This window comes from Mobula birostris, chromosome 17, assembly GCF_030028105.1.
Source record: "Mobula birostris isolate sMobBir1 chromosome 17, sMobBir1.hap1, whole genome shotgun sequence".
NCBI classification, from domain to species: domain Eukaryota; kingdom Metazoa; phylum Chordata; class Chondrichthyes; order Myliobatiformes; family Myliobatidae; genus Mobula; species Mobula birostris.
In genome coordinates, this window is record NC_092386.1 from 22,610,057 (window position 1) to 22,630,373 (window position 20,317).

Here is a 20,317-nt window from a genome sequence, read left to right on the forward strand (position 1 = left end):
CAAATTTGCTGATGACACAAAGCTGGGAGGCAGTGTGAAGTGTGAGGAGGATGTTATGAGAATGCAAGGTGACTTGGACAGGCTGGGTGAGTGGGCAGATGCATGGCAGATGCAGTTTAATGTGGATAAATGTGAGGTTATCCACTTTGGTGGTAAGAACGGGAAGGCAGATTATTATCTAAATGGAGTCAAGTTAGGAAAAGGGGAAGCGCAACGAGATCTAGGTGTTCTTGTACATCAGTCACTGAAAGCAAGAGTGCAAGTACAGCAGGCAGTGAGAAAAGTTAATGGCATGCTGGCCTTCATAACAAGGGGAATTGAGTATAAGAGCAAAGAGGTCCTTCTGCAGCTGTACAGGGCCCTGGTGAGACCACACCTGGAGTAATGTGTGCAGTTTCGGTCTCCAAATTTGAGGAAGGACATTCTTGCTATTGAGGGGGTGCAGCGTAGGTTCACAAGGTTACTTCCTGGGAAGGCGGGACTGTCATATGTCGAAAGATTGGAACGACTGGGCTTGTATACTCTGGAATTTAGAAGGCTGAGAGGGGACCTTATTGAAACATATAAGATTATTAAGGGATTGGACACGCTGCAGGCAGGAAGCATGTTCCCGCTGATGGGTGGGTCCAGAACCAGAGGCCACAGTTTAAGAATTAGGGGTAGGCCATTTAGAACGGAGTTGAGGAAAAACTTTTTCACCCAGAGAGTGGTGGATATATGGAATGCTCTGCCCCAGAAGGCTGTGGAGGCCAAGTCTCTGGATGCTTTTAAAAAAGGGATGGATAGACCTCTTAAAGATAGTGGAATCAAAGGTTATGGGGATAAGGCAAGAACTGGATACTGATAGTGGATGATCAGCCATGATCACAGTGAATGGTGGTGCTGGCTCGAAGGGCCAAATGGCCTACTCCTGCACCTATTGTCTGTTGTCTATTGTCTAAATACTGTAGATAACTTCAATGAAGATACTTTATCTGCAAATAAAATTTCCTCTGAAAATTTTAAATGTGGATAATGAGCATGCAGAAAAATTTACAAATCTATTAAACAAGGAAAGGGAAAATCAGAAAGAAACTGTGCATGCCTTGTTGTGATGACTTGATTTAATTTAGTATGATTATAATTAAATCTGATGTTACATATTTCAGGGAAACTTTGGAGAAGTTTTCAAGGGAACATTAAAAGATAAAACTCAAGTAGCTGTAAAAACATGCAAAGAAGACTTGCCACAAGAGCTGAAAATAAAATTTTTATCAGAAGCAAGGTAAATGTTAATACTGAGAGACACAGAAAAGTATATCGCATTTACTTTGAAATTTGTTTTTTTTTTCATTCCATTTATGCTGACAAATAAATCTGAATGAACTATTTAATGAACTGGTGAGAAAAGGTAATGTAAATTTCTATGTAAAAGTCTGTGATTGTATACAAGAGAAAAGGAAATGGTTCTTGCCTTCCTTTACTCTCATTACGTTCTACTTCCAAAGCATGAATTGCAGCGAAGATAAATATTCGTGTATTTCCATGTGTCTTCCTATGTCTATGAAATAAAATTACTGTTTTATTAGATTTGGTTTTGTTTAAAACAGAGTGATATATCTGTTGATTGTGATGGATCAGATTACAAATTTGAAATCTGCCTTTGATAAGTATAACTGTTTTTTCTCCAGTTATTGTTAATTTTCTATGATTGGGATACAAATCTATAGTGATCTCTTGTGTTAGAAGTCAGACAATGTGCAGATTACATTCTCTGAATATGCATAACTGTCTTCCAGCTCTGTTCACTTTATGTGAACTCATATTAATTTGAAAGGTAGCCTGCAATGGAAATCAAAGATGAGGGGCAACTATATAAAACTTTGGTACGGCCACATTTGGAGTATTGTATGTAGTTCTGGTCACCACATTACTAGAAGGATGTGCTGGTTTTGGAGACGGTGCAGAAAGGGTTCACCAGGATGCTGGCTGAACTAGAGAGTAGGCTGGACAAACTTGGATTGTTTCCTCTGGAACATTGGAGGCTGAGGGACAACATGATAGAAGTTTATAGAATTATGAGAGGCATAGATTTGATAGATGATCAGTATCTTTTTCCCAGGGTGAAACTATCAAATATTGAAGGACGTAGCTTTAAGGTAATGGAGGAAGGCAAAAGGAGATTTACAAGTCAAGCTTTTTTTAAACAGCATTAGGAAGGTGACTGCTGGGGATGAGGTGGAAGCAGATGTGATAGGAACATTTAAGAGATCTTTAGACAGCACTTCAACAGGCTGGGAATAGAGGAATATAGATCATGTGCAGGCAGATAGGATTTGTTTAAATTGACATCATGGGCCATAGGGTGCATTGCTTGTACTGTACTGTTCTATGTCAACTACAGATGTGTGAAACTGAGTCTTACTTCAGTGGTTGGTAAGTTGATGGAGAAGATCCTGAGAGGTAGGATTTACGAACATTTGGAGAAGTGTAATATGATTAGGAATAGTCAGCGTGGCTTTGTTAAGGGCAGGTTGTGCCTTACGAGCCTGATTGAATTTTTTGAGGATGTGGCCAAACACATTGATGAAGGAAGAGCAGTAGATGTAGTGTATATGGATTTCAGCAAGGCATTTGATAAGGTACCCCATGATAAGGTACCCCATGCAAGGCTTATTGAGAAAGTAAGGAGTTATGGGATCCAAGGAGACATTGCTTTGTGGATCTAGAACTGGCTTGCCCACAGAAGGCAAAGAGTGGTTGTAGACGGGTCATATTCTGCATGGAGGTCGGTCACCAGTGTTGTGCCTTGGATCTGTTCTGGGACCCTTAGTCTTCGTGATCTTTATAAATGATCTGGATGAGGAAGTGGAGGGATGGGTTAGTAAGTTTGCTGACGACACAAAGGTTGAGGGTGTTGTGGATAGTGTGGAGGGCTGTCAGAGGTTACAGCGGGACATTGATAGGATGCAAAACTGGGCTGAGAAGTGGCAGATGGAGTTCAACCCAGATAAGTGTGAAGTGGTTCATTTTGGTAAGTCAAATATGATGGCAGAATATAGTATTAATGGTTAGACTCTTGGCAGAGTGGAGGATCAGAGGGATCTTGGGGTTCGAGTCCATAGGATGCTCAAAGCAGCTGTGCAGGTTGACTCTGTGGTTAAGAAGGCATACGGTATATTGGCCTTCATCAATCGTGGGATTGAGTTTAGGAGCCGAGAGGTAATGTTGCAGCTATTTAGGACCCTGGTCAGACCCCACTTGGAGTACTGTGCTCAGTTCTGGCCGCCTCACTACAGGAAGGATGTGGAAACCATAGAGAAGATGCAGAGGAGGTTTACAAGGATGTTGCCTGGATTGGGGAGCATGCCTTATGAAAACAGGTTGGGTGAACTTGGCCTTTTCTCCTTGGAGCGACAGAGGATGAGAGGCATCCTGAGGTGACCTGATAGAGATGTATAAGATGATGAGAGGCATTGATCGTGTGGATAGTCAGAGGCTTTTTCCCAGGGCTGAACTGGCTGCCACAAGAGGGCACAGGTTTAAGGTGCTTGGGAGTAGGTTCAGATGAGATGTCAGGGGTAAGTTTTTATGCCGCGAGTGGTGAGTGTGTGGAATGGGCTGCCAGCAATGGTGGTGGAGGCAGGTATGATAGGGTCTTTTAAGAGACTTTTGGATAGGTACATGGAGCTTAGAAAAATAGAGGGCTATGGGTAACCCTAGTAATTTCTAAGGTAGGGACATGTTTGGCACAGCTTTGTGGGCCGAAGGGCCTGTATTGTGCTGTGGGTTTTCTGTGTTTCTATGTTTTTAATACCTGGTATTGCTAAAATGTCAGATTGTAAAAAATGACTATCTGTTTTTGGTCTAAACTTCATTTGGGATGTTATTTCTTTTTCTTATTGGATAGAACTTATGTTATTTGTAAAATTTGCATTGAATACTAATAATTGCAAAGCTGACTTTTACAAGTTCTCTGTGCATAAATATCTCAATTTTAAACAGGATACTCAAGCAGTATGATCATCCAAACATTGTCAAATTGATTGGTGTCTGTACCCAGAGGCAGCCCATTTACATTGTTATGGAGCTTATACAAGGTAAGATCCATTTACATGGCTAATGTGTTAAATAGATGTCCTTACAGCAATTTATTGAAATGCTTCCCTTCCATTTAGAATTTTTTAATGTAATGTCTACAAAGTGCTGTGCTTGTTTGTTGAACTGTTGGCCTTCTATAAACATTCCTGTATGTGTAAAATACAATGATTAGGTATCTTTCCATCTGTCCACTGTACAAAAATATATTTAAAATATTAAGGAGGTTTTGCCTTTTAGTTTATCAGAATATCCACTATCCTGAGTTGTTGTTCTTTTAAACGATTTACACATATTTCTCACCTTCTTTAATTGTAGATTTAGCAACTTGATTTTTTGTTCAATTTAATAATGACCACCTCATTATTTCCCATTGTTCAGTAAAGACTTGTGCTAATCTTTTATTACACAGGGAGATACTCTTGAAAGTCTCATTGCCTTGAAATTCATGCCTAGCTTCTGTCCAGCACCTTTTTGCTACATCTTATAACAAACAACAATTAACTCAGAGTGGATCAATCATAAGCTTGTTTATTTTACTTGCTGCAAGGGAAGACAAGCACCGCACAAGAGCTGGTGATAGCTTCGAAAAAACAGACAGCATAGTTACTCCTGTATACCCAAGTACAGTTTCAGTTCAAGGACATTCTGTATATCTGTTTAATCAGTCTACTTGGCATTCTAAAAGTAATCGAATCTGCTGGGTCTGCAGTTTGTCAAGGACTCAAGTTCCATTGGCGTAATGTTACACGAACACTATTAGCAAAGCACTCTGGTACAATACAGGTTCCATTTTGTAACAGACAAAAATGCCATCTTGTTAGTACAAAAAAGGACATTTCTACACTTGTAGCACTAAACAGGCAGTCCTCGAAGCAATGAAGCAGTATTATGAGAAATGGCCTCTGAACCCAAATCCATCAAAAACTTAAGTATGTGCATTCCACCTGAGGAATCGAGAAGCAGCTCAGAAACTCAAGATCTTCTTGTGTGGAAAGGAGCTCGAACACCATCTGACTCCAATTTACCTGGGCATGACTCTGGATAGGACGCTCTTATTTGCCACCCACATCCAAAAACTCTGAGAGAAAGTTGGCTCTTGCAATTCTCTCTTGAAACAATTAGCAGGCACGAAATGGGGAGCTAATGCTCACATACTTAGATCAACTGCCCTAGTACTCTGCTATGCACCTGCAGAATACTGTGCACCTGTGTGGGGCAGTTTAGCCCAAGCGAAGAAAATAGACCCGTTTCTTAACGAAGCCTGCCGAATAATCACGGACACACTGCACCCCACACCCACTAACATCATTTACAGACTTGCAGGCATTGCTCCCCCAGAGATCCGAAGACACACTACAACAAAAATTGAAAAAGGCAGACAGAACTCAGATCCACGGCACCCACTACACCATCATGTGCCAGTTTCCAACCTCCTAAAATCAAGGAAAAGCTTGATTTCATGGGGTAGTGGAGGTATAATTTGTCCATCTGTGCTGATCACCCCATCCTTGACTAAGCTGTTCCACCGTGAACATGACCTGTTATGAGTCAACATGATGCTTTCAGATCAGGTCATGCATAGCACATACCTCTGTGGGACCACTCAGGTGTGTTTCTGGGGTACAGGGGCTAGCGACCCTTGTGCCTGTTTTGTGTTCTATCGCTGAGCAGCAGTGAACCATCTGATTGGCTTATCAGAGTTGCCTTTGGGAATTACTTGATCAGCATTTCTGATCTGGCTATTGTTCACAATTGCACTTAATTTTTTAAAAAAAAAAGCAAGCTTTGCTACAGTGGAGGAACTACCGCACGGAACATCTCCCCAAACATACAGGATTGACCTCTGGCAACAAACAGAAGCCAGAACCCCACCAAACAATACAGCGCAAGACCCCACAGAAATGTTGCCATACGGGGCACTGCTTGACAGACGGAAGTGGTGCACTCTCAACAGAGCGAGAGCAGGAGTTTGTAGGATGGGAGACAATATGGTGAAGTGGGGTTTAAAGACCAGTGAATCCTGTGCGTGTGGCGTACACGTTCTGCGCAACTGCCCACTCTCACCTGATTTAGCTGACTCTGACCTGCTCAACATCAACCAAGCAACACTAGAGTGGCTGGCTGTCTGGTGTAACAAGCTATGATGATGACCTCTAAACTTGCTGCACAGTAGAGACAGCAGTTGTATTCTGCTGCCAAATTCCATTCCAGTGACTTCAGTGGAAGATAATCCTAGGCATGGAGTACAACCTGCTGTTATAATTATGTAATAACTTTACCAAATATGACTTACCAGACAGAAACTTGCTGCTTCTGTCAATATATGATCAAGAAGGCTGATACAGAGCAAATAATTAGAAAATTAAAGATGCTTTGGAGAACAGAATGGTATATATTTCCTTGATAAAATGAATGGATAACCAGTTTGAGTGATCTAGTATTTTAAGATTTGCTCTTTTGGATCACAGCTTTATTTGTGATTTCAGATCAAAACTTGCATTTTCCTTTCTAAAAACACAAATTAACTGAATATTACTACTCAATTGCATCTTATTTTCTGTTCAGGAGGTGATTTCCTTACTTTTTTAAGGAAAAAGAAAGATGATCTGAAAATGAAACAACTTGTGAAGATGTCTTTGGATGCAGCTGCTGGCATGGCTTACCTTGAAGGGAAAAACTGCATTCACAGGTGAGGAAAAGGCTATAATTTTTCACAAATAGTTTAGCAATATCATCAAATGTTGCTTTTCACATCAACGATCAATGCCTCTCATTTTTTAAAATTACATTATCTGTAAAGTGGGTCCTCTCCAGTGATTTAAAACTATGTGAACTTCAAATCATTTTTTTGTGTTAACCAGGCTGCATGCCAATAAGGAGCTAACTTGACTTGTCTGTAGATGTGAGAAGGTATCAAATGAAAGGGATAATGTATGTAAAGCACTTTCTCATTTGAATTTTTTTTTTCTACACATTGTTTTCCTTGACTTTTAGGGTTTTGTTCATGGACTATGCATCAAGTAAAGACAAATGAAATGTATAGGCAGTTCCAAATATGCAAATATATTGGGGAAAAAAGTAGCAAAAATGTTATGCCAACTTTAAACTTTAGTGAATTGTTAGCCTTCAGGATGCTGTACTTTGGAAATACCTTGCAATCTTGCTTCAGCAACATAACAACAATGTATCCAACCTTCTGAATTCCATCGGTGAATAAGCAGGTCACAAGTCAAAAATAATAAATTTGATGTTAAAATGTTGAGAGTTAATTATTGGCGAGTTGTTTTAAAATCAAGTTACTATATTGCAGCAATGGATAATCCAGCCTACAATCCGATATTACATGCTTATTTGGTATCAATTTAATGATAGACCATTTTGTCCATAAAGTTAGCTCCATGTGGATTAAAAAGAAAAGTCATTTCAGCAGACGAAGAAGAGAAAAACTCATGCTTATCTTGATTCCCATGCTCTACAATTGCCAGCACTATTGACCTAAGCAGTCACTTTCTTTGTCTGTTTCCAGATCTCATTTTCAGTGTGGCTCTTGCTTGAATTGATTGCAGTACAGGGTTTTAGAGCAACTGTTAGCATTACTCAATTATAATTCTTAATTTCTATTTTCTGTTTTATTGTATACAATCTTAAATCTTTTATCATATTCTAACATTCAACTGCATTATTCCAAGGTTAGGATAAATTGAATTTGCAATTCTGACTAAAGGTGAGTCTACTCTGTGGAACTTGATCTTTACTGGGATCCCCAGCTTTTCAGTATCTATAAATGTTTTTAAAAAGTTACGAAAATTAGTCTTTCCTGTTCTTTCTAGTGCAGAACGCTAAATTTCTTTCTCTTGATGCATCTTTATGGTGTTAAGAATATTCAGTGGATTATATCTTAATCTACTAGTCAATATTTAAAATATTTTAAATGAATTTCAGCTTTAGAAATAATTTTAAGTTTTCTTATGGTGGAAGATTCTAGTTCATTCAGCAGCCACAGGCTGGTTGACCTTCATGTAAATTACCATTTCCTGTAATTTATCCAGAAATGTTTAAATCTGACATATCCTCATGGTACTATCTATTTGTGTCTTTTAAGGAGGTCACCAGCTGCAATAAATTTAGCATCAGTAACTATTCTGGTAATCCATAGAGATTTGCTGAAGAAATGAAACTATTTAAAACACACAGCATGAAACTGATGAATTATGTACTATATATTAAGAATTGATTCCTCTTTCATAACTTTTTGAGTTATCAGTGGCCTTTTCTCATTCCAGTTGTCTTTCCTCATTCCAGTTGTCTTTCCTCAGCTTGAACCCATCCAAGTGAGCTAAAACAAGTCACCACCTACAGAGCAGCACAGCTGTTTTCTTTTAATTTTTATTGAAACTAAGTAACACAACTCATAAAATAATACAAAAAAATGTAGCATATTACAAGAAACTAAAATGAATTATGTAGGATTTTTATGATAAAAATGTCATAAACTATAATGAACTATACAGGTTGCCATTTCTGTAATTTAAATTGGCCTGTGCTGTTTATAATTCTTAAACCATAACCTTAATTTCTATGTAATTAACTCTAACTTCATGATTCTGTGGTCAGCTCATTCGACTAATCAAATGAGGTAATTGGTCCCCTTGATTTTACTGACTTATCATACCTGCATACTGTTTCTTTGCAAATTGCCCAGGTTTACCCCCAACCTTCCTTTTTTTTTATAACACAAAACAATCATGCCGTGGCAATTAGTTGATGTCATCTCTTCCCCTTAATTATTCCTTCCGTGCCATGTTCATTCTTCATAAGGTCAATTAACCCCAGAAAAAATGTATTCGTTGTAGTTTTACATTAGTGCCACTTAGGATTAGGCATTATTCACCAATGCATTGTAGCTCCGTGAGAGCAGTATTTCACAAATTATTACAAAGCCAAGTATTGGCGAGGTTTTGCAAGGAAGTATTATCAAGCAAAATTTGACTACAATTTGGCCACAGGAGATATTTAAGCTGTTTAAGGAAAATCTTGGGGGGGGGGGTGAAAAGAATTCAAGGGTAGAGAAATTATGTTTGGTCATAGGAGGATTTAAAAAAGGATTAAAATTTAAAATTGAGATGTTGCTTAATGAATAATAGGCGTATATCTGCCATCATGGCTCAATAAGTCAACGGGACCTGATGTGAATTAGAATATGGGCAACAGAGTTTAGGAATGACTTCAGGTTTATGAAGTGTAAGACATGGAAGCTGGCTAAGTTGTGTTTGACTAATTATTCCTAAACTAAAGAAGAATTTGGGTAAGATTCCAACAGCAGGTGAGCTGTGGCAGGAGTGGAGTTACTTAATGTTGTAGAGGTGGAAGCAGTTTTTCTTAATGACAGTGTGAATGTGTGATTCCAAAGCTCATCTCAGAACCAAGTGAATTCAATTCCAAATACATATCAGAGAGATTGTCAGTATCCAGGAAAAGACTTTGCTAAAATGACCATAGACAAATAATTTGATTATCCAGTAATGACAATGGAATGATTGAGAGAGATTATGGTGAGTTGGATGTGAACATCTAATGCATGTAGTGTCACTTATGGAGCATGGAAGCAGGCAAGAGGAAGATCAAGTATTATCATTATTAGAGTGAGGAAAAAGAAAGGTGAATTTTACACAGGTGGAAGGAGGAAATCTAAATAATTGAATAGTTCCATGGAAACAAATCTACCTAGGAACAATTACTATATCTGATGTGCACCTTGTGTTGGTAAGTGCCATAGACTGGGACTTTTAATGAAGTTTGCATTTGAATCAGATAAAAAGGTGAGGGGACTACATACTGTACACTGACCAGTTAACACAGGAATTAGACCATTTCTACAAGTTAAACATTTTATCTATCATTTTAAATAAGATTATCAGATCTATCAGAGTTATTTGTCCTTTTTATCTTTAACAGAGACCTTGCTGCCAGAAACTGTCTTGTTGCTGATGGCAATATACTAAAAATCAGTGATTTTGGCATGTCAAGACAGGAAGATGATGGAATTTACTCATCATCTGGTTTGAAACAGATTCCAATCAAATGGACAGCCCCCGAGGCTTTAAATTATGGTAAAGGTTTTTATGTGGTGTGTTTGGAAATGTTTACATGTGAATGTGAGCAGTGAAAGAAACTACTCAACTCATGGAGTCTGCATGGCCTTCTTGCTGTTTAATCATATCTTCCTTTTCCCAAGTTCTTTCTCCATCCTGCAAATTGATTTACCCCCAAGGGCCTCTCCAAATCCTTTGAAGGCTGTGATAATTTTCTTACTGCCTTTGAGGCAGTTTCAGACAGTAATTCATAGCACCTGTTTGCTAAATCAAAATCTACCATTAGCTTTTAGCATTTTTCAAATATCCTTTCAGCCTCCTTGGACCAACCTGGTTACACCAGTCTAACTTTGCAGATTTCAGTCCTTATGGGTGGAGCCCTTCCAGAAAATCTAGACCAGAACTGGATGTGTTATTGACCTAACTTTTCTTTTAAATATATGTTTAGGTAGCCTCCCTGTTTTTGTACTGTTTGTCTTGTTAAAGGGACAGGACCCCATCTCCTTCCTAAATTCTTTCAAAGATTTATGGTCCTTGTAATTATGTTGCTAGTCCTAATGAAAAGTTTTGACCCAAAACTTCAGTTGCCCATTTTCCTCCATAGATATTGCCTGACCTACTGAGTTCCTCCAAGTTCCTTTTTGTATTTACAAGAAACTTTTACAGTTGAGATTCAAATTAGTAGGCTACATCATGCAGCATGTAATCTTTGTTTTACTCATTTTACTCTAGGTAGCTGTAAATATCCCCTCTGTATTTGCAACAAGTTTTTCACTTCTATTAATTAGTTCAGCTTCAAGAAAGAGATTCCAAATAAATCTACAATGGCTAGTTGGTAGGTCTGTTTTTCAGAGTGGAACTGAATCACAGACTAACGTGTCTGTAGTCTTGGTTCTTCATTGAGATAAGTTAACTCAGCAGAGACATTGATATAATCTATACTTTTATCATCATCTGAGTTAGCTCAATAAGAGGTACACAGCTAACCTCAGCACCTGAAGCTAAGGGCAGAAAATAACACCCAGGATTCCTGTTCTCCATTAGCAGCCATGCTTGGTTAAAGTCAATAACAGGTAATGGACATGTCAACACTGATGTCTACAATTAGGTAAAGAAGAGCTACCTGTACAAATTACTAGGGGGAGAAGTATAATCAGCATGAAGGGATAGAGCATCTTTGAGAAAAGAGATAAATCGTGCCACACTCCCATCCCTTCTCTGCAAAAAAAAGCAAATGCGGGCTTTGCTAGAGCTGCACAATAAGCTCAGGTTTATCTACTTCTTTTCAAAGTTCAAAGTACATTTATGTCACCATATACAATCCTGAGATTCATTTTCTATTAATGTTTATGTTAAAATACTACAAACATATTTCCAATGTATAAAATAGATGAAGAGACATTTGACATGTTGTTCTGTTGCAGGACGATACAGTTCAGAGAGTGATGTCTGGAGCTTTGGGATACTTCTATGGGAAACATTTAGTTTAGGCGTGTGTCCTTATCCTGGAATGACCAATCAACAGGCACGAGAACAGGTTGAAAAAGGTAAAGTTATGAACAACAAATCAAGGGTTTATTAATGGGGAACAGGCCTACGTGTCTGGCAAGCTATATATTAACTTTGCCTTGCTTCTTGGAATATTGACTGTGTGTAAGTCTTTCCAAAGTCTTATGTCTTCCTTATACTTAAAATAACAATTCACCAGTTGAGGCCATGTCAATTCCCAGGGAATCAATCCCATCAGACTCATTCCTCTTTTTTTTCCTTATACCTATTATTCTCTCTCACATATACCCAATGTTATTTTTGCCATTAACCTACAATAAAGGTCAATTAAAATAGCCAGTTAACGTACCAGCACATCTTTGGGGTGTCGAAGGAAACCCATGGTCTGGAAGAGAACATCCAAACTCTGCCCCTTCATGATCCAAGGTCAGAATCAAATACAATTACATGAAGCTAAAGGCAAGTGTAATGTCTGCTATTCCATTGTGTTCTCATTAATATGGGAGTTATAAAAGATTGTATCCAAGCAAATTCCATGAAATTTTTACTCTAAACCAGCCTTTCTCAACCCTTTTGCCCTGGAGAAACCCTTGAAATCATTTTCAGGTCTCAGGGAGCCCCTGCAAAAAATTACATCTACAGCTCGTATGTTAGTATGATCAATAAGTTGTAGATATAATAATACAAAAATAATTGTCAATGCTGTTTTGAGTAGAGAATGAATTTTTAGCTTTCTTAAAATTAATCTCTTTCCTTTTCATAAATTTTAAAAACTTATAAGGTAAACATAATAAATTTCTCAATTCTGGGTCGAACTTGAGATGAGCGCACACAGATTTCACTTTTAACTGAAATGAGACTCTTTCTGCCCTTGCTGTTGATGCTTGTTCTACAAGAAAAAGCTTGCACACACATGGAAGAAGTTGAAAACTGCTGCAAAGTATTCATTACTTTCTCATGAATGGCAGGATACTCTTCTTTCACAGAAATCCAGAACTTGTCCAGGGACAGGTCAGTAAATCTCTTCTTGAGTACATGATCAGAGTGTAGCTCACAAAGTTCTTCCTCTTCTCTCAAGGTCAAGTTCTCAGGCTATGCAGAAGATTCAGAGGAAGTATTCCTCACCCAGTCATGAATTTGTGTTGAAAGGGAGGAAAAATACTATTCAATTTTGTTTGAAGTTCTTCCAGGTGGTTTTCTGTAAGACTGAAGACTTTCTGATATCCTTCCTCACTCTCAAGCCCAAGCAGCAGTGTAAACTTTTCAGAATTTCCTTTTGCAATATGATTTTTCCAAAAATTCATTTTCCTTTTAAATCTAAGAATCTTGTCACTTGAAGTTAAAACGTTTTCTCCAGGACCTTGCAGAAACTTGTTCAGCTGGTTCATATGATGAAAGATGTCAGCTAAGTAGGCTTGTTTCTGTAACACTCCTTCATCTTCAAAGCACTCATCAAAATCTGGCCTATTATTTTCTTTAAAGTGCTCCTGTAATTCACCTTTCAGCTCAGACACCCTGTTGAGAACTCTTCCTCTGCTAAGCCACTGGATTTCTGTATGTAGCAGGGGATTAGTATGCCCTTTTCCAGGTTTTCACTCCGTTTTTTAAAACATTCTCAAGTGAACTGGTCTTAAGGCTACTAAATAACTTGCTTCCTGAACCCTTTTACTGATTGTGATTTTTTTTTTAAAAAAAGCTTTAACCTGTTTGTTTTAAGATTCCAGTAGTCATTTAAAATTATCAGCATTTTTCGCATTCTTTGGCTGTGATTTGTCGTCAAGTGCCGTTTCAATTTTGCTGGAACCGTTGCTACATTTGTAAGCTGTTTGCCACAGACCAGGCACAATGGAATAGGACAACTTGGATCACCAGTCCATGAAAATCCATTGATAAGTAGCTTTCATTGTAAAGACAGACTTTTTTTGTGTCAATTGTTGAACTAGTGCAGTGAAGTGACTCAGAAGATTGTATGTTCGTCATTAACTTATCAGAACTGTCTGTAGGTTTAGAATCCTCCTCTTCCATCTCACACCTCCTCTTCAATAATCACCACACTGGACTGTCTTTAGAATGAAAATTTCCCTCCAATTTTCTACTACACTGGTAGTTTGTTCATTCCCATAAGCCAGTCAGCAGTGTGTAAGGGAAAGTTGGGGGAGTTATTCGGGAGGGTGAAGTTGATGTCACAGCCCAGTTGGGTGCGTCCATTCAATGCTCGGAAAACGCACTTCATGTTCCTCATCAGCCAACCATCCTTTCCTCCGTGCAATACAGCACTCATTATCAGCATACCGTCCACCCCTCTGTGCAATACAGTGCTCATCAATTATCAATTGCTTCCTCTACCTTGCGTCAAAAACTGAGAATGGACTCAACCAGATAACCGTCGTCCTACTGCGTACTGCTGTACTGGGCTGAGAGACCGCTAATGAGATTGCTAACGGGGCTGTTCGGTCACTGTGAGCACTAGCATCGCGCATTGCACCAAGTTCAAAAAAAGATTTTTTTTCTTTTAAATCGTGTTAACACGCGGAACCCCTAGCGACCTCTCACGGATCCCACTTTGAGAAACATTTCAGATGACGTTTTACTTGAGACTGAATCTGACGTTGTAGTTTTATTTATAATATTCCCTGTAAATATTAAATTCACCTGGAATGTTTGAAAATTATAATTACTTAGACAGCATTATTATTATAATAACTGCTTGTAAATGACTTTCAAAGGTATTTATGAAACCAAACATATTGTTTAGTTGAAGAATGATGCATCTAAAGATCCTGTACGAGAATAGTAATTCAAAAATAAGTACCTGGAAGTTATGTGGACATCTACGGTGCACAAAAATGAATTGGCCCTTGTATTGATTAGGCTGTCTCAAAGTCATCATTGCGAATAAATTTTCTTTCATTGAGAAAGCGAACAAATCTAACATTAATTTCAGAACATGTTGCCAATTAGTAATAAAAATGATTTCTCAAAGTGGGAGAGTGCAGGATGTTGAATCATTTGAAAGCTGGAGTAAACAGAATTTTGATCTTTAGGAAGCAGGAAGAACAGTAAAAGCTGATGCCAAGATCCAGTCAGCATTGTTCTTACTGGAGAGAGAGGGGAGCATTGCAAATATTAAAATATACCTTAACGCTTCCTCAGGTTACAGGATGTCTGCACCGCAGAAATGTCCAGAGGATATCTACAACTTAATGCTGAAATGTTGGGAGTACAAACCAGAAAACAGACCAAATTTCAGTGATGTACACAAAGAACTCTTGGGTATCAAGAAAAAGGTAATATAGTGGAACAGAGCAAATGCTGATTGTAGGAAATTCAGTATTCAAGTACTGAAACAAAAAAGATCAGGAAATTACAATTTTCCTTCCACATTGTAATTAAAATTATGTAAACACATTAGCATATATTTTATTTACAGTTTATAATCATTTATTTCCTGTTGTTATTCTGGCCTGTAAATAATGATAAGGTACATTATGGAGAAAGGCCTTTCCAACGTTTTATTAAAAAAAGACTAATTGCAAATTATTTTCACAACTACCTTGCAACTCCTTGTAAAGTTCTGTGGTAATCATTTTCTAAAATGTAAGTAAAACAAGGAGATTTGGTGCATTTACTTGGGGTGTTACTGAAATGCAATACCAAGAATTTCAGTGGAATTGATTTAAAGCTGGTGTATTTTAAATTTAGTATTGTAGAAATCAGATTCGCAACATTCCAAAGGGGAAAAAACATCCTGATCGGGGAATATTGATATGTTATAAAAAGCACTGAAATGACTAAATTGCATATATAAAACAAACACCAGCAAAAGAACTTTGATTTATCTCATGCTGTAATTGATTGCCATTACCTATAATTTTTGGTGTTGCAAGTTGTTGCAGATATTAGGGAAAACAATTCTATAATGTACCTGATATTCCAATAATCTAAACTCTGCAAGGTCCCTCTCTCTTTGAATGAAATGTTAAAACTGTTCTTCCATTTATTTCAATTTTGAGACCTTTGATCATTATGCTTACAAATGTACTTTGCAGCTATTCTTAAAATGTTTGAGTATTTTCTAAACAAAACTGGGCATTTGGCCAATCTTTAACAGGGACAAGATTGTTTTTCTGTTTAAATATTCACTGCTGAATGTTAACTCTTTGAATATAAACTGCCTTTCCTATTTTCTAAGGATCTGAATTAATGATTTCTCACAGTGAATTACAGTAACTATTTAAAAATATTAGAGAAAGCTTGCAGACGCAATGGAGTATTTCCTAATTTGTAACTGTTCAAAAATAATCCATATTAAAACTGTATGACTTTGGAGAACCGTCATTAGAGGTAGAAAGACCATCCAGTGGCTAAAAAGCTCTATGTCTTTTACCCTGATACACATTTAAAAAAAACATTTAATTTCTTAAATTGGATTTACCATATTATTGCAGATGTACTGTATGATTCTCCTGCTTTAATATACAGAGAATTTCCAAGGGCACCATTTGTTATTAAGACAGCACAGACTTGAGTATGGCTTGCGAGAAGTAAGTCAGCTGGAGATCACTGTTAAGAAACAACGTTTCCTTAATGCTGTGCGAAAGTTTTATTTCATTATTTCATACCGGCGCCTGATCCGGTTATGGTTTATAAGGAAGCTGTGATGTTTTCAAAGCATTATTCATTTGCCAAATTTTTATTGCTTAGATACTTGCCACAGATCTTCTAACTCCAATTTCAGTTTCCTGTATTTATCTCTTGTATCTTGCTGAAATTAGATTGAAAGTTGTGATAAGTTTCAGGACATAGGCTGAGAGAATCTCTGTTTCAGAAAATTATTTCTGAAATAAAGATGCATAAAGCAACCATTGCCGAATAGCTGAGCTCCTGCATGCTTTGCTAATTACGTGTTGTTTCACATCTGAATTTTTTTGCAATAATAATTTTGTCCCTTGTGGTATTTGAGTATGAGAACAGTACATTTGCCTACTCTCACTTACTGATTTGTAATACTGAACTCAGTACCTACAATTATATAGCTAAAATAATGAAACAATTTGAAATACTGTACTGTAAATGATGGTACCATTGGTGATACTTCTAAATATTCAGGTCTAAAATCTCCACTGTTCCATTTTTCAAATGTTTACAAGCCTGAGTTGATGTGTTACACATCAGTTTGCTTAATATGTTTAGGCAATATTGGTCTTTGACAATTTTGGAATTTACATAAATAAAGTAATTTACAATTGTTTTAAATCTAAACCTATCTTGTAAACATCAGTACCATATATAGGAATTTTATGAATTCAGATTCTAGAGAATTATTGTATTAATAGAAACTAAGCTGTGCTAAGTATATTTTGAGTACTTTGTGCAGCATTTACAAAAAATTTTGTAACATTATTATTTAACAGCTACTGATCTTATTGTTTTTTTTATATAACTAATCCAATATAAGGGCTTTTGTTTTAAAAAGAATGAAGTTTACATTTGTAACCCAGTATTCCACTTAGTAAATATTTAATTGCTTTCATTGCACTGTTTCCAAGGCAAACTTAGCTTTGCACATGAAAAATGAATGCTTGGCAAGTTCCACAGAAAAAAAGCAGGTTTTGGTGCAGTAGTGTGTTTACAGAATTCTCAGTATTTTTAAACCAGTGTTCTTGGTTGCTCAATGGAATTTTATTTTTTTTTTTACCCCATCAGTTTCACACTGTTCTGTTATCAATTTTGTAAACCGAAACTAGTCACAGTAAGATCAGTAAATTCCCTTAAACTGGGTGGAAAAAAGTGTTTTTGCCTGCAAAAAAAAAAGGTGATTACTTTGACTTTATTATGGAATTATTGATAGTGTGTTGTTTGTACTGTGCCCACAGTCATGACTATACATTCACCTATGATGAAATATCACATAGCCACATTATCCAGCCATGAGTGAAGATCACAAAAATAATCCTAATTTAAATGCATTTAAATTTACTATAATCAGTGCATTATGGAATCAGTGGTGTATTTTGAAATTCACATGGCTTTTACATTGCCACTAAAAGCTTTTTCTCACTGCCTATAGATTAGAATCCTAGGAAAGATGTTTCACAGTAGAGGAGACTTGCAATACCAACGTACCTGTGAAGGGAACTCCTAACAGAGATACAAACAGAAGTTTGGTTTAATCTCTGACGTCAGATGAGATTTTACATTCAATTGGTAAATGTAAACAGAAGAAAAATATGGGAGATGGTTTGTATTCTGCCAGGCCCCAGTAAATATTGTAGCCATTTTTTTTCAACTGGTATGAGAATTAACAGAATTGGTCTTGCAGCAATATCAAAAATTTAAAATCACCTTCAAGTAATGGGATTTAACGCTTTTCTCTCAGTGCATGGTTTTGATAGTTTGACCCCTTTTTTTTAGTTGGCACAGGCCCATAATGTTTATAATAAGAAGAAAATACAGGAATGCTCAGCACCTGCAGAGAAAGAAATGTTCACCTGAAAACTTTAACTTTGTTGCTTTCTACAAAAATGTGGCCTTCCGTGTTGAGTAGCTCCTGAATTTTCTGTTTTCATTTTCAGTTGCCCCACAATCTTTAATCATCTTAATTGCATTCTCTCTAACCAAACTATACTTGGCCCATTGCTGTTCTATTACTGTGACTATATTAGAATGCAGAATGTCCAGTTACTTTAAAATCAGTGATTTAAAGTAAAGGTCTACCTTGCCTCATGTCCCATGGTTGATGCCTTTCACGCTGCCACAGCCCAGTGGCTATAACCCTCCACTTTCCTGCTGTGTGCCATATACATGCATTACCTTTCTACTAACCAAATTATATTTTGCTGCCATTTAATATAATTGCTGCCACTAATAATAACAAATAGCAAGTCGTATTTTACTTTTCAAAAGCTCCATTGCAGTGTTATTTGGTGCCATAATTAAGACCAGAATTCTATTTTTTTTAAATGCACCTTTTCTTTTACTAATATTAAGCTTCTATCTTTTTCAAAGAAAGTAAAACAAACTTTCAACACTGGAACTATGTAATTCATAAAAATGTTTCAATCTTTCTGTCAATGTTTGCTTAAATTTAAAGTCTTATTTTTAATGATGTACAGTATAATATTTCTACCCCAAAATAATTAAATGAAATTTTTGCTATGTCCATTGGGGGAAATCATGTTCAAAATACCAAACAGAACCTTGTCTTTTGTACTTTTTTAAAACAATCCTGTGTTAACATTTATTTATTTTGTACTTTTGTTTTTACAGTGAATTTACAGGGATTTTGAAATGTCATGTTATATTCTCTGAATTCTGTGCTATTGTGAATTGCAGACTTGTTCCTGAACTGCTTCTGTGTCATTTTAGACCAAATACCACTAATAAGTCTGTTGATATTTATGTAATCCTTTAATAAAAAGAATGGAGACTCTGTATTGTTGTTGTTTTTAATCAATACTGGAAAACTGTAAAGTACACTATCAGGACCAGGCCTTGGACATTCCTGTTTATTTCACACTAATTCTTATACTACTTAGTTTTACTGCTGACCTAATGTCAGAAATGTGTCAGAATAGATTTTTTTTGTGTGTGAAAACCCATAAGGAGTCATCCACCTTAATTTAGAATTTATTGTGTTGGTCATTGCAGCTGTAACCTAAGGTATAAAAATCTCCAAATATAGTATCAGCAGAATCAAATGACAATTTTAATGTTATTGACTGTGTATGTCAAGGTACTATTGCCTTTACCTGTACTTAGAACTGAATGCCAGCTGAAGTGCTTCACTACTTATCTGAACCTTCTTGAATCTGGAGGGTGAAGTTACCCATTTCCTTTGTTTAATGGTTTCAGAAAAGAAAGGATTCAAAACAGAAGGATTGGGCTTGCAATGCTCTTTTAAAAAACCGTCCACTGTGAGCACAGACACTACGTTTGGAGAATAATCATATGAAATCTTCGAATTGAACCAAAGGATAAAATTCACTACTGAGAGGGTAAAGAGTTTGACAGAGAAGAGAAAAATATTCAAGCGCATTTCTGACCTATGAAAATAGGTCAGCAAAGTTTCGATGAGTTGTATTACCTTGATAGAATTGATAATAGAAGGTATATAATTCTATATTCATGAGTTATTTTAGCTGATATGCAGTCTATCCAATATAACAGTTCAGGAAATAAATCTGGGCGTGGTAGAAGTTCCATTGAAATACATTGTTGATGTTAGACCTTAAGCAGTGAAGTCCAAGATAAAGATTAATTAGGAATAAAAGTTCACTGTTGATGAATGGCCAGTTTTATTAAGGAACCAGAGAAAAGGCAAAGTGAAAACAACTACAGGTAAATACTTATAAGATCACTGGAGCTTCTGATCTTCAAAAATCAATGTATTGAGTACAGGAGATGGGATATTATGTTGAAGTTATATAAGACGTTGGTAAGACCTAATTTGGAGTGTTCTGTGCAATTTTGGTCACCTACCCACAGGAAAGATGTGAACAAGATTGAAAGAGTACAGAGAAAACTTACAAAGGTGTTGCCAGGTCTGGAGGACCTGAGTTATAAGGAAAGATTGAATCGGTTAGGACCGTATTCTTTAGAACGTAGAAGATTGAGAGGAGATTTAATAGAGGTAT

General features: G+C 36.9%; 1 protein-coding gene across 1 annotated transcript in view; it reads left to right on the forward strand.

Moving 5' to 3' along the window:
* fer (fer (fps/fes related) tyrosine kinase) overlaps positions 1-19,105 on the forward strand; it is a 120,720-nt gene extending 101,615 nt beyond the window's left edge. Inside the window, exons 14-20 of the mRNA XM_072281363.1 lie at positions 1,149-1,264; positions 3,985-4,079; positions 6,646-6,769; positions 10,036-10,190; positions 11,597-11,719; positions 14,835-14,968; positions 17,752-19,105. Coding sequence (XP_072137464.1) covers positions 1,149-1,264; positions 3,985-4,079; positions 6,646-6,769; positions 10,036-10,190; positions 11,597-11,719; positions 14,835-14,968; positions 17,752-17,826 — 822 coding nt within the window. The 3' untranslated portion in view covers positions 17,827-19,105. The remainder of the gene's footprint in view (positions 1-1,148; positions 1,265-3,984; positions 4,080-6,645; positions 6,770-10,035; positions 10,191-11,596; positions 11,720-14,834; positions 14,969-17,751) is intronic.
* The last annotated feature ends 1,212 nt before the right edge of the window (positions 19,106-20,317 follow it).